The sequence below is a fragment of the Pezoporus wallicus genome, unplaced genomic scaffold (genome assembly GCF_028554395.1).
Source record: "Pezoporus wallicus isolate ANWC-B61680 ecotype Strahan unplaced genomic scaffold, APGP_CSIRO_Pwel_v1 contig_11047, whole genome shotgun sequence".
Taxonomy (NCBI): Eukaryota; Metazoa; Chordata; class Aves; order Psittaciformes; family Psittacidae; genus Pezoporus; species Pezoporus wallicus.
In genome coordinates, this window is record NW_026639456.1 from 186493 (window position 1) to 201347 (window position 14855).

General features: G+C 39.6%; 1 protein-coding gene across 1 annotated transcript; it reads right to left on the reverse strand.

The window, feature by feature from the left end:
* Positions 1–237: 237 nt before the first annotated feature.
* On the reverse strand, positions 238–14467 carry BNIP3L (BCL2 interacting protein 3 like). The gene is made up of 6 exons (XM_057414679.1): positions 14333–14467; positions 8837–9023; positions 7071–7143; positions 5223–5326; positions 4320–4469; positions 238–3022 (listed from the first exon to the last, which is right to left on the reverse strand). Exons 1-6 carry the CDS (start codon positions 14415–14417, stop codon positions 2974–2976), a joined length of 648 nt encoding a protein of 215 aa, XP_057270662.1. The 5' UTR covers positions 14418–14467; the 3' UTR covers positions 238–2973.
* Between the last annotated feature and the right edge of the window lie 388 nt (positions 14468–14855).

Sequence of the window (14855 nt, forward strand, 5' to 3'; positions counted from 1 at the left end):
GATAACGCTGACAATGGAAATGCTTGTATGAAGTGCTTCAGGAAAAGCACATAAGCCCAAGTCACTAAAAACCAACCCCAAGCAATCTTGCAAAAAAATGAGTCCAGCCTATACACAGCAGCTTCAATGTTCATGTAACCCAGAACACAACAGTTCCATAAAGTATTACACAGAACAGTCCTGTAAAACCAAGAAAACAGAAGAGAGGCGCAGCATGAAGTAATTTCAGACAACCAGTTTTGTGAGAGCTTTAATGGCACAAAATGTTTATAAGCTACAACTTATACATGTACTGTAAACTGTATATGATGTTACAAAGTGCTAACTAATTTATGAAGAATGCATAATCACTTTGGCTCAGTTAACTCCAATAGTTCAACAAACGTCAATTAAAAAAGTCGAATTTCTAACAATCTTCAGCTTGCACTTTTGAAACCAGTAAGTAAAGATGCATTTGCTGCAGTTACGTTTGCCTGCTGCGGTTTTCATGTGCGAGTTTATGCATTTGTTTTTCTTGATACTATTTACAAATATTCTAGGCCAGTTTTCACTAAATGTAAGAAAAATGAAGCTTACGTCTGTGTTTCCAAAACTGTAAACAGGTATAAAGCTTTTTAAACAACACTTGTCTTAACAAAAGTTCAACTAGCAATAGTTGAAACCCCTTTTCAAATTATACAGCAATCTGTTTCTGTTCATTGTAAAACTAGAAATTGTAGACTTTCAGCCGAAGCTTATAGTAGGGTATCAATAAATACTGCACTGTATCATAGCAAGTGTTACAGTGATCATGTATCCATTCCTCACCTGTAGTTTTCACAAATTTGACTTCATGGCTCCTTCAAATAGCGTAAGTTGTGTTGATACTCTAGCTTGCAATAGTATTTACTAAATATTCTGAAGAAGAATTACCTTTTAATTTAGAAAGGGGTAAATTTTTCTCTTATTAAAGAGTAGTCCCTACTTGTAAAAATCTATTTTTCTGTTACTCCAATTTCCATACAAAACAAGGTGCTATAATTAGAACTAAAAGTGTTTCAGCCTTTCTCCCATCCCCTCGGGTTTTAGGTCTGTAAAATTATGTACTCAATACTAAAACACCCTTCACCACTTCCCCCTTCCTTCCCCCACCTTTGGGTGAAACCCAGTACCCACACTTGAAACCAATATGCAGTTGTAGGCAACTCAAGTGCCACTTAGAAGAAGAAAAGCAGATGTCTTCAAGAGGATTTGTTGTTAGGCTGCCCCTTTCACCCTGAAAGCATTCTGTAACAGCATTCAGAAGTAGAGAATAAAAATAAATAGAGTTTAGCAGTGGACTTATACTTCACTTTTTTTTACTTTCTGGGAGCTAACTAAAACCCAGATCTCAATAGGGATTTAACTTCTACGCATCAACTGTTTCAAGCCATCACTGCTAGTTCAAATCATCAACTTTTTATAGTCTGATGCAAGCAAATAATTCTATGTAGCTGTTCTCTCCAAACTCGCTGACTATGCTTTCTTATCTTCTACAAGTCAGGCTATTAAAGTTTTTACTTAAATGAGATTTTCGCTAGTCTTAAAATTAGCATTGGTTCCCTAAATACTTAGTATTAAAGTCTATATCATATTTTTTATATATTCATATATATATAAAAAAAAAGAGTATTCTATCCTTCAGAGTCATGCTACATGTTCTGAAATCCAATAAAATCTATTTAAGGACATGACTGTCCCAATGCTTTGTAACAATTTGGTACTAAAGCTTCACATTTTGAAAAGAAGTGTCACTGAAGGAGGACAAGGCTTAATGTTCCCTAAGATAAAAGTTCAACAACATTAGTGAGAAGAGTCTATCTAACATGAGACACCACAAGTGACTTCCAGATTCCATGTATCCCCAAAGGAGATTGTACAGTAAACAGTGAGAGAGAGGAATATTGAAAACTCCTTTGCAGAAGACATTTCAGAGTTTGACAACTTCTGAATCTTTACACTCTTGCAAGATTGTCCCCCTTAAAGATCAGTCAAATGCTTTGCTTTCTGAAACTGCCCCATCATCCTAATTGTAAATGGTTCCACAACAAACAGAATCATATCCTTTGTGTCACAGTCTAACTACACCTACAGCTGTTGGGTTTTTCCTTAATTTAAAACTACTTTTAAAAGGAAAATTTTCACATTTCAGATTTTCCCTTAGGAAAACAGGTAAGGAAAAGAAAAGCTTCTTCACATGCAAACAATGCAATTTCTCTAGTATTTTCTAGGCATCGGACAGGTTCTCCTACAAGGAACAAGGAGCTGACTTCATAGAAAAGACAAGATTACAACGATTACCTAATATTAAAATATGCTGATGGATTTAGTTATCCTACTTTAAAATTTATGCAGTCTTTGCCTCCTGCAAATCAAATGATGTTAGCCAATACAAAGGGCCAAGTAAATTCCCCCAAAAGCTGATTTAAACTGTTTTTTATTGCCAGTGATTTCTAGTTTATTTTACAACCAGCTTGGGTTCCTTTTCTGAAAGAAAAATTCATTCTCACTCCAAACAATAATTTTCTTCCAAAGAGCCTGTTAATTTTATCACCATTATACAGTCAACATTTATACCATGCACAACTGCAATTTAAGTCAGGTTGCACTAAGGAGGCAACAGCATCACTGATAAAATTAAACTTGCTGGTGGCATTTTGCATTGAGAGAAGCCCTTGCAACATATAGACAGTTGTAAACTCCGTTCAGCAACTCTGACGTGTCTTGCAGGCCAAGAGGCAGGGGAATGGGAGGAGAGAGGGAAAGAATGTAGATAGCGAAACACCTCAACAGAGTTCCAACACAATACTGAATTCCAGAGTTAGCAAAAACCTGGATATGTAAGGATAGGGTGAAGTCAAGGTCATGCTTAAAATGGTCTCAAGTCAAATGTACTAAATGAGACAGTAACACCTTCACAGGTCACGTGGATTTCCAGGTTTTGCACTCCATCTTTCAATAAGTGCTGGCTGAAGGTGTGGTCAGTCGTTTTCCAATGTAGATGCTGAAATAAAAAGTATAAGGCATATCGTATTTCACAGAGGTATTCCCTGTTTTCCAAACAGTTTGCACGCACTCAGCTAGTCTTTCACTAAGTCTGATGAGATTCTTCCAAGGACATCACTTCATTTCTACAAAATTACCTAAAGATTGAGATGTTCAGATGAGCCTAGAAGCACCGATGCTATCAACGTTCAGCAAAAGCAGGTTTCTTCCAGTCCCAAGCTCATTTGAAAACCCCAGTCCAAAAGTTTATATCATGTCTACGGAGTCCCTGACACAGGGACTCCTGAGGAGCCGAGCAACACTCCTGGATTATTACAATAAAACAAATAAAGTACTGCCTATAAAGGGAGGAGGTGAGCTTTACAACACAGAGCACTGAGGATCTACACAATAAACTACTGCTTACAAAGGGAGGGTGCGAGCTTTAAAGCACTGAGGAGCTACGCAAACACTGACCTCTCACAAATAAATTCAGGCGCAAATTAATTCACTGTGGAAATACACAATTTTGCTGTAGTACAAATACCTTACAATATATTCTACCTTCCTAATTTATTTAAAGGTTTACAGGAATTTAAAGAGACACTGGAACTACACTCTGAAAAACAAATATGAAGCTATACAAAAACATTTTGAGAACATGTCCATGATAGAAGGACATAAAATGAATGAAAACACAAGAATTAAGCAAGCAGAGAGATTACATTGGCTTATGCAGGCAACGAAAGCAGTGCTGAGCAGTCATAGCTGATCTTGCAGGACACATGCAGTATTTCATGTACCTTTCTTTAAGTATCCAAACTTTGACTTTCAGTAATATCACGCAATTGCAGCATTAGACACTGAAAATAACAGAGTATGTGCCATACACACAGAACTTCAGCTTCAATATTTGTACAATGTGGTTTTGCAATGGTTAGTAGAAGTTACAGCAGTTTTCCATTTACTCTGTTCTTACTCTCTCTACATTATAACCTGAAGCATATAAGTAGAACATGTGGATAATCAAATGGCACATGTTATAACTGCAAAGGTTATTTGCAAGTTCATGATAATCCATGCATTGTCGATACAAGAAACTTGATCTATTGCTGAAATAAAATGTTTTAATGGTTGAAATGTTTTAATTGCTGCAATGTTTTTCCTGCATTTCAAAAAGCATACTAAGTCTATCTTGAGCAAGGTGCAACAACATAAGTATTCTAGGTAAAGCCCTTTTCAGCAAGTACCCGGCATACAAGTGGCAAAGCAAAGCCAGATGCAAAAGTTAAAGTGAGAATTAGGTTAATACTTACCCTAGTCCCAAAGCCAAAACATGAGATATGAACAGAGATGGAATGAAAACCTTAAGAAATTCTGCAGAGAAAATGCCACCTTTTTTCATTGCTCCACTTTTTCTCATACTTAAAGACACTGAACGTTTGGGATGTCTGAAATGAAATTCCCTGAAAGAAGAGGGAAAGAGGGGGAAAGAAATCCAGTAAGATTTTTTTTTTTTTTTTCCCACACAAATGCACAGATCTCTGTAGGAACATTTGTAAGTACAAAGAGCTAAAGATCCCTTACATGGAGTAAGGGACCAAAGAGAATAGTAGGAGGGATTGTGGAGAGACCACTTACACAGACAGTATAGAGACAAGGGGAGCAGTAGCTGAAGAGAGAGAGGTAGGTCCGAGAGAGAAAATTTCAGGATGTGATTTGTTAGCAAGAGCCTCATTTTTTGTTCCAAACAGAGACAGAAGTCTGCCAGATTTAGAGAGCATCCTCTATTTTAATAAAAATGCTTTGCATTCAAGGATCTCAACGTTTCCCCTTCCGTGGATGAACATTACATATTTTACAAAGAAAAAAAGGTACAAGAATTTAGGAGACTTGCTCAACACTATTCCATTCAATAAGCCAAACTAAATGCCATGAATCCCAACTCCAAGTCCCCAGCTCTTCCAGTAATTATAATTTTGGCAAGAAACCCTGACAAAAGGTTTACTCAACTTACTGTGGATTGATATTACTTTTAATAAAAATATAATTCTGTTGCTACTAAGATTTCCGCACTTCATTGTTTTGATTTTGTTGCCTCCCCAAAGAGAAATCTTTTTCCAATACAATCTTACTTGGAGAGCCAGAGTAATTCCATGCAACTTACGATTCTTCTCTCTTTCATATAAAAATATTCATTAAAATAGTGCTTAACTTACTTGGGAGGAATGTTTTCAGGCCTACTTGACCAGTCTGACACCCAGTCAGCACTTTTCTTCAAACCTTCCAATTCTTTCTCTCCTTCTACTGCTTCTTCTTCAGACTGAAAATATACACGGGACAAGCCTTGTAACATTCAATTAGCTCCTCCTTATGGTGTTAAACCGAGAGCAACAACAACAGTGCTAAAATGATAAGCACCAAATGGTGGCACCTGATAAACAAGCAAGTGTTGTTGGGCTACTGATTATTTAGAAGAGATTTTATTATGCTGACAGGAGAATCTGCACAAGTCAATATACCACAAACGTTATTCCTATATGCAGGACTTCCACATCATTGCAAGTTCCTTGGGTTTTAACAAAAATAAAAAAAAAATTATTCTTAAATCTTAAATGTACTAAACCAGCATTATGTAAAAAGTATCCATGTTTTCACAAATGGCAAAAACTTGCAGCTGATGGCATCTGATTTAAAGCATACAGAGTGTGGCTAAAGCACAGAAAGACAGCCAAATAAAAGGATTCAGAAACAGTATTTTAACTTTAAATGTGTTATTAGCTGTTTAAAATTTACATTACTTGCAACTAGCAGCTTCTACCAGCTGCATCCCAGATGGGACAAGGAAAGGCAAGCACGCACAACACAACTACTAGTTGTCTTGATCCAAAGATTTAATGTTACATTATTAGATTCAAGTGTTACCATATAGGAAAAAATAAAATAGACGAGAAAACGCCACTGACTTTGGTACAAACTCCTCCTTTGCATTAAAACAATTTCCTGATCTCCCCTTAGTAAAATAGACAACATTAAAGCAAAAACCATACCAAACCCAAAAGTCATCAAATACGAGTCACAAAAGACCACCAACTTCACCCAAATCCCTGTGGCTCCACAGGGCAGAGCTGAAATAGTCCTACTGTTCAGCCAGGTCTTTGACAAAATTAAATGCAAGGCTTCATTCTTCCAGGAATGCTTTTTATTTATACTGCTGAGGACAGCAAATTCTATTAAATGATAAAACTAAGAGTTCAGCATTAGTCTCCTCTCAGTTTGTATTATGGCAATTACTCACTATCATGTGAGCTGACTATCTGTAGAGCAATAAACTGAACCCTCTAAAATCCTGTACAGAAATATAAACATTTCAAAACAGGTTTGACACACGCAGTGCAAACAGTGCTAGACAATAATATGACTGCTACTAAGCAGGGCAATTCTCAGCTTTAGAGATGGAGCCTCATTTTTCCCCTCACTTCAAAGCTATTAATCTCTACAAGTCAATACAAAATGTAAGCCTAAATAAAGTTTACTAACCCTGCCCTGTGGCTAAAAATAATCATTCTGAAGTGTGTTTTAATTTAATTTAACTCCTTAAAAGATAATTTAAACTAACATAAGCTTGGCTGCACAGAAATTATTTACTATTCACTAAAAATTACTTATTAATTACAAGAAGGTACTATATTAATTTCTAATAAAAGACTGACTTAAAACCTGCAAGAATAAAGTATAAGACAAGTAAACAGCATTACTCAAATGACTAAAGTACATCTCCAAATTTTAATTAAAAAAAGCTTATAAAATTCATTTGCTTGTCCTGCAGCTAACAGCCAAGTTTAGTGTCTCAGAATGAAAAACAAAATTTGCTATCAAACTGTGCAATGAATTTTTTGACACATAAGATACATAACATTTTAAAACTTTTAACACAACAGAGCTTGCTCTACCCTTCAAGTAATCCCAATGCTGATTTATACAAACACATGATCTGTATACAATATCCACAACTGAAAACACTTTATTAACCTTTAAAATACATGAATTAAAAAAAAAGAAAATACCTGAGAACTACTGTCTTTACTTGTGTGCATTTCCACATCAAAAGTTATCTGTCCATCTTCTTGAGGTGAAGGGCTAAAGAGAAATGATTTTGTTATGTCATTTTGTCATAATACGCTGTCACCTAAAGAACTGTTAGTATAAACTGCATCTCATCTGAATCATTTCCACATGCACTTTTGCACACTATTCCTGTGAGGTACAGACCACTCTTCAGATCAAACGTATCAGTATTAGAAAGTCTTCCAAGCCCTCTCATCTCTTCATTTTCTCCTCCCATTTATAATCCTACCTTTCTCAACCAGGTCGACCAACCTCCCACTAAAGCAAAGAAAGCGTTGACCAAAATCTGCCACACAAAATCTTCAGATCCCTTATTTCTTTTAGGCAACGCTGCCAGCATTGTGAATTATACCTCTTTTTGTATTACTCCAAGCAGAAATATCACACATGAAAAAACATTTTAATGCTTGGCAAGAACATATATTCCTTGTTAGACTCACTTTGAGTATTAAACATTCGGTAACCTACTTGAGAAATTAATCAACTATTGCACCTCAACTGACCAAACCCCAGAGAACTCAAGTAATGAACAATACAAAATGCAGCATGATGCACCAGCGCAGATGCCTCATTAAAATGCTAAAGGCATCTTTTTAACCAGACTTAAGCTTTCACAAAAAAGGTGTATTTTAGAAATACGCAAAAGAGAACCCAAACCACCACATTTCAGAGCAATTTACTCTGTGAACAGAATGCAAAGTATTTCTTGAATGTTACTTCAACTGTCAAAAGGGGAAAAGAATTACCCAAAAGTTAACAAGTGGAAACATAAGTTTAAAAGAGAAAAAAGAAATCTGCCTTCATTCATTTAATATGGGGGTAATAATTGAAAATCCTCTGCTAGTAAAAGAAGCTACACAACAGTCATCTAGCAAACGTTCCTGACTGAACTGGAAAGCAGTCTACTGGCGACAGCTCTGACAGCTTGTTTCTTAGCAACATAGATGTAGCAAATTTTGTTTTCTATAAATGTAACCATTCTATTTTAAATACTCTTATGGATTATTTTCAAACAGTGTACTACTTTCAGTCATTAAATTGGGCCTAACTGATTTTAAATAGCTTTTGTACCTATCAACTACTTATGTAGGCTACCCAGTAGACATGACAGTTAAACTGCATTCACCCAGCAAAACCAAGGCAGACACAAGCAGAAGGACAGCTAAAATTATACCTAAAAACTGCCCAAGGACTTCCAAACCTCCCCAAAACTTCCTAGAAAAAAGGTATAATGAACACAGAAGAGTATCATAATGCTCACATATGCCTTGAAGAATTATATTGTTAGGTAAGAAATATTTTGCCTTCACAGGACAAAAAGCAGAACACTGAAATCAAAGCAGTACAAATTCTGAAGATCTCTTTTTTCCGTTATATCCAGTGATACATTTTAGTACGTTTGACTAAACATAAAGCCAGTAAAATTAGGTATTTTTTACACCACATGTGATTTATGACAATGTGAAATTTAACTGTTGTGTTGAGGTGACTTTCCAGCTCCTGGATTCCTCAGCTTTCTGTGTAGCAACGATTAACTTTCCAAATCAGATGTTTTATTTCATAACCAATCATCACAAGCCAGCAAGTACTCCAAATCCTGGAGCATAAAAAACTTAAGCCTGAGAAAAAGCTTTACGTCCCCGTTAACATCTACAGGATAAAATCCTGCTATAAACTGCAGGCAGGACAGCAAACATTTCTTTACCTGTCACAGTGGGAACTACCTCTTGAGCTGCTCTGTCCTGATTCATGCTGGGCATCCAGGAGAATTTTTTCCATATCTCCATTGTGGATGGAGGATGATGAAGGGACATGTTCCAGACCTCCGTTTTTCCCGTTGCCATTATCGTTGCTATTGCCATTGCCATTCATCTGTAACTCCACCCAGGAACCTGTTGGGCCAGCCAGACACCACTTCATTAAAAACCCATCTCAAGTTTATCAATTACACACAGAAACAAACATGGTGAATTCTGATAACATACACTGCTACTGGGGAGAAAACTCATAAACATGTACTGCAGGCAAGAGCAACATATTTCTTCCTCTTTCATCAACAAAAACACCCCTAAAAAGTTATACTTTGTTGCTACCTAACTCCAAAGCTAGTCAAATATACCCCCTCTCTCCTCAAATATGAATGCTTCAATAGGCCATGTTTCTCTTTGCAGTTTGAAGCTTCAATTACCTATGTATCACTCCATTACACTAGTCACCCACTTCCCTGCTTTACATTCCTTTTTGAAACAACATTTTCAAGTGCTAGTTCCCAACTATCCAACTCCTCACCTGCCATTTCATATTCTCCTTCTTCCCTCTACTTCCAAAGGCCCCGAATCAAACACTGATTTTCATACAATCAGGCAGGCTGCCATTCTCAACCCTCACTCAACTTTCTCAGCCCTGGCCCTCTAACAAACATCTTCCACCTCTCCTATCCCACCACAACTCAAACCATCAGATGCCTGAAGCAGGCATTATGTTTCCTTACAGAGCTGAAGTACCATGCTGATGTACATTTCATTACAGCTGGATTAAAAGATTTCACTGCTAAGAAGCCAAAATGAAGAACTGAGTAATATGAGAAATGCAGAGCTCTCACATGTAATAACAGTCAATAATTTCAATGCCATTACTTCAGCCTGTTCCCACCTCCCTTATTTTAATTTCCTTAGGGACAGCTCTATAGCCTACAAGTTGAGATTTACTGGCGCGTCCCTCCCCCCTTTCTTTTTTGTAGCTACGGCCATGGGATTTCCATGTGTGCACTGAGATTTGACAGAAGAGCAAGAGTATATCCTGAATGGTAAAAGTGGCTGCCAAGATGTTCATATACTCTGTGGTTAGGCTGAGGATTTTGACTTTTGGTTTTAAATGTCTTTGCTTGCATTTTATGTGCACATTAACTAAATGCAAAACAGCATTTACCAGTATGCTCAGTAGTGACACATTTCAATTGGAAACAAAGAGGTTTCGAAAACATTAATTCATAAACATGTTATTTAATATCATGAGGTAAAGATAGAATAGACTTCTACTGCTCTATCTGTTTCAAATACTTAAATGCACTCCATATCCAACTACAATTCCAATCTTCTCATCAAGACATTTATCAAGAATCATTTGGCCATACAGCCACTCTACTAGCCATGATTATGGAAGGAAAGATCTCCAACTTCTCAAAAGCATACTGTTTTCAATGCAACATGATTTCCCACTATCAGTGAGATGTATTGTCATCACAATTCCTGTGTCATTTAATTTATGCCCCATGAAGCTTTCAGGTTTTTTGTGTTGGGTTGACTGGTTTATTTTCTGGTGTTCTGACATCTTCACCAGAGAGGTAAAAATATTCAACAGAGAAAAGAAAGCCTAAAGACACAAAAACAAATGTTGAAACTACTTTATAAACATTATTTGCACAGGTTCTAAATTGTAACCCTGATTTCTTGACTTCTGACATGTACTTTAGAGTGCCTGCACTTATTTTTATTTTTTTTTATTTTTGATAGCAAAGTCTTGTCTCTGGGAACACAGAGACACAGGAAGGGATGTATGTCACAACAAGTTCACCTACTTTCAACTTGATTTTGTGAAGCTGAAACAGAAATAGAGTTAGTACCAATTATTAACTACACCATTATACTGATGACCACGGAAGCATCATACTCTTAAAGAGTACAGGTGGTTTTCAAGTCTGGTTTTCCCAAGCTACATTCACAAACAAGGTATTTAGGGTGTGCACAATCACACGATGTACACAAACTCTGTACTACGTATCTTCTCAGATAATCAAGTGTTAACCGGGAGAAGGCAGCCTTTGCTTGGACCAGTCAGCACGAGTCACAGACTGTATTATTTCAGATTTATGAGAAGTGCTGGTGTCTAATTTCTAAATAAAAAGACTATGCTGCAAGAACTACATCAGGAAGGCAGATCTGTCTTGTGGTTAACACCTTCACATCAAGAGGCCACATCTGCAGAAAAGCATGTGGCAAACGCAGTTAGAAGACAGACCAGAATGCTTCCACTTTGGAGTAGCAAGCATCTCCTGGGAGAATTAAAATGCTCAGGATCTGCAAAGACATCTATTACAAAAAATAAAAAAAATAAAAATCAGCAGTGAGTGACAAACAATGTGAAAAGAACAGAGGGCAAAGTTGCTGGAGAATGTCCTCCTCTAACATCACAATGGAAACCCAGCACAAGATGATCAAAACTGGTTGCTCTAGTATGCAGCTACTAAAGACACCTCCACAGCACCTAAGATTATGCACAAATAAAATCTTTATTAATGTTTATCTGGTCTGACAAAACTTAACGTTTATCTAAAACGTGTTGTGGCCACTAGGAAGCACACTCAAACTGTGAGTAAAGAGTCTCAACAAGTTGAGCAGCAGTTTACATGGCAAGAGGCACGTTCTCCATCTGACCTCACTTTTAATGAGTCAAAATACATCCAATGAAGTGTAATCTGACATCAAGCTAAAACATGCTATATACTCCCACAGGCAGTCACAACCGGTTTGGAAGAAGGAGCCAGAGAGCCCATGCAGTTTCAAAGACTGATTAGAGGGACAGAAACCTCTGCTTCTTTGAAAAGATGCACAGGAATATAAGATGCACAGGAATACATGTGAGAATAAACTGCCCAAGTAATAGAGTGTTTTTTGCCCCAAGGTTTTTCTAGAACTAAGGAAGTTACATTAACCACCCACATGAGAAATCTTGGTTATATTAAATATAATTATATTTCTACTTGACAGTAAAATGGGAAATATAGTAGAATTAAGAGTGGGAAATTTAGAGATGTGGTGGCGTTTTCCTCCCTTCACAAACGACATCACACACACTTTGGAAGAACAAACAAACCAACCCCACAACTGTTTATATGAATGGTATTTTTCTCCAAAATTGTTTCAATTTTGGCCATCCTCCAAGGCTAATTATTTCACTATGAACTGATACATAATTACTTTAATTACATGTTTTTCCATAACTGACAGACTGTTTAAACAACAGTAGCTAAATGGGGGGGGGGGGGGGGGGTGAAGGCAGGGTGGAATAAGAGTAGTCTCATTTTGTTTATTCACTTTGTGATTTCACTTGGGTGGTTGGGGTGAAGATATCAAGGACAATACATACATTCTATATACATATTTTTTATATATATATATAAAAAATACTTCAAACTAGTAGCTCACACAAAGTCTAAGCCATGGTCAACTTGAATAAACTAAGAAATATCATTTTGACAATGAAGTACACCATTAAAAAATAATAAAAGAGAAAGAACAGAAAGCTGTTCGGATTCCCGTAACAGTAATTGTTAAACACATTTTTCATGACAGAGCTAGATGGGTTCCTACCTAAGGTGGGATTTCTTCTTTTTGTCAATATATAACATAGCTTTGTAATAATTACAATACAGGAAGCGTGTAGAATTCCCAGAGCAAACAAGCCTTCTTTTTTCAAGGACCCAACCAGGCACAGGTTCAGTTACCAGTTTTATTCCCAGGTCTCCTGACCTTTGATTCAAGTACTTCGAATCTTTAATGAAAGGCCCTAAACACACACAAATGACATGTAGAACTGAATGAGTGTCTAAGCTCATTAGCTTGAAAAAAGTTCACTGAAAAGTTTTTGTAATGGCAGAAAATATACCTGTAACACCAAAGCATTGGGGAGCAGCTAAGCATCTGAAAGCAGCACTAAGCCTATGTGGAGCTGACAGGTTGCATTTGTTTTGTTCTCAGAGCATAACTATCGAGTATTTCCTCTCATACCTTGCACTCATCACCTTCAGTAATCACATTGATTTAGCTAAGCCTCTACGTGCCGACCCAGGAATAAGACCTATGTGAGCAGGTCCAGCACAGGCTTAGAGTACACTCATCTCTTGTTGCTCCTGTCTTACAGCAGACTAATACACCTCACTGAGTAAGTTATCAGAAAACAAAAAGGAAATACTAAAACATAGAAGCATCAAAGCTCACGATTTCTAAAGTATTGAGTTAGGAACTGGACATGTCGCAACTTTAAGCGTAATCGGTGTTTAAGTATGCTAACAGCCCTGAATAATTTGCTAAAATACCTATTTGACTCAGGCTAACATTGTTGTAAGCTGCTGTCCTTATCACAAGGTGTAGCATTACCATAACACAAAAGCAGTGTTACGAAATCGGCACACTTTATTCTTCTTCAATACAATTCCCATTGAGTTACAGGAGATCAACCAGCCAATATATTTCGTGGTCAGTTAAACTGCACTGTAAACCACGAAGGTAACAGTTAATCATTAATGCAATTTATTCACCTCTCCAACTGCAGTATCCTTAATAATTACAAACAAATGAAAGGACACACTGAAGTAGCTGTTTAAAACGAGGGAAAAGCATCTGCCAAGTAAGTACGAGAGCCTCCATAAAAACCAGCCCTACCAGTGTTATCCTAGGAACAAAAGGATGCAGCAGAGCAGCTGACATAGATGCCGGATATAGAGGAAAATAGCTCACGTCAGTGGTATTGACTCAGCCACTGAATAAACTCATTCCCACAGTCACGCTCCTCCCCCTACCCTGCTGTATCCCCATCTTAGCTGTTAACACCAGCCACCGAATAAACTCAGTTTAACCACGAAACAAACCTGCTCCTGCTCCCCTCGGCTCGCACCGACTTACAGCGCTAGCTCCTTCCTAAGGCTGCGCTGCCGTGGCCATTCCACCTCAGCCACACCGGCTGCCGCCTCAGTCGCCAGCGCTCCTGTGAGGAGCGGCGCGGCCACGGGATCCGAGAGCCGCGGTCCTCACCTCATCTGCGGCGCGCAGCCCCTCCACCGAACCCCCTCCACTTTCCCAGGCCCGCACCCAGCGGCTCCCGCTGCCTCAGCGCTCGGAGCTCCGCGGACACCCCGCTCCCAGCCCCGCTTCCCGCCGGGCCACCTCAGGCAATGCCGCCCGCCCCGGGCCCCCTCAGGCCGCGCAGCCCGCCTTTTCCTCACAGCCCCCCGGGCGGGGGCAGCCGAACCAGTTACACCCGTCCCGCGGCCGCCGATTGGCCCCGGCGGCTCTCCAGGCCCCGTCCTCCGCCAATCGCGGCCCCGGAAAGGGGGCAAGGGAAGAAGGGGTCGCGGCCCGCGAGCTGCCCCTCACGGCCACGGCTCCCCCACCACACCCCTCAGGCGAGCGGCGGCGGCACTCACTGTTGAGGCCCGGCTCGGTGTGCGTGCCCTCAGCCGGCGGGTTGTTGTTGTTGTTGTGCTGCGGTGGCTCCTGAGGGCTGGACATGGCGGCGCAGGAGCGGCGGCTGAGGTGACTGAGGAGCCGCTGGGGCTGGGACAACACGCACGCGCGAAAGGCACCGCTCCCGCCTTCCGCCCTCTGCGCACGCGCGGCCCACCATGGCGCGCGCCGTACTTGCGCACGTCTCGCCGCCGCCGCCGCGCATGCGCCGGTCAGGCCATGAGGGGAAAGGCGGGAGCGCTGCTGGGGCCGTGAGGTACCGGGTGTCACCGCCTCACACACCCGAGATCCCCGGGGTACGGGGGCTGGAGGCGCCAGCCCTCCCCACACAGAGCTTTATAGAACTGTCAAACAGCGCTGTCCTCTCAGGAGAGACGGCCGCGTTCCCTCAGCTGTAAGCTGGAGAGCACCCCAGGGCTCCAGGCCTTTCGCGGAGCGTGGCTCCTGTTCCATTTCCAAAGAGGACGAGATCCGTTCGCACAA

Excerpts from the sequence above, each read along its gene's own strand:
- BNIP3L (XM_057414679.1), bottom strand. The coding sequence starts at position 14,417 with ATGTCCAGCCCTCAGGAGCCACCGCAGCACAACAACAACAACAACCCG. Across the intron at positions 9,024-14,332 it reads CACCGAGCCGGGCCTCAACA|GTTCCTGGGTGGAGTTACAG; the intron begins GTGAGTGCCGCC and ends CTGGCCCAACAG. Across the intron at positions 5,327-7,070 it reads GTAAAGACAGTAGTTCTCAG|TCTGAAGAAGAAGCAGTAGA; the intron begins GTATTTTCTTTT and ends GTATATTTTCAG.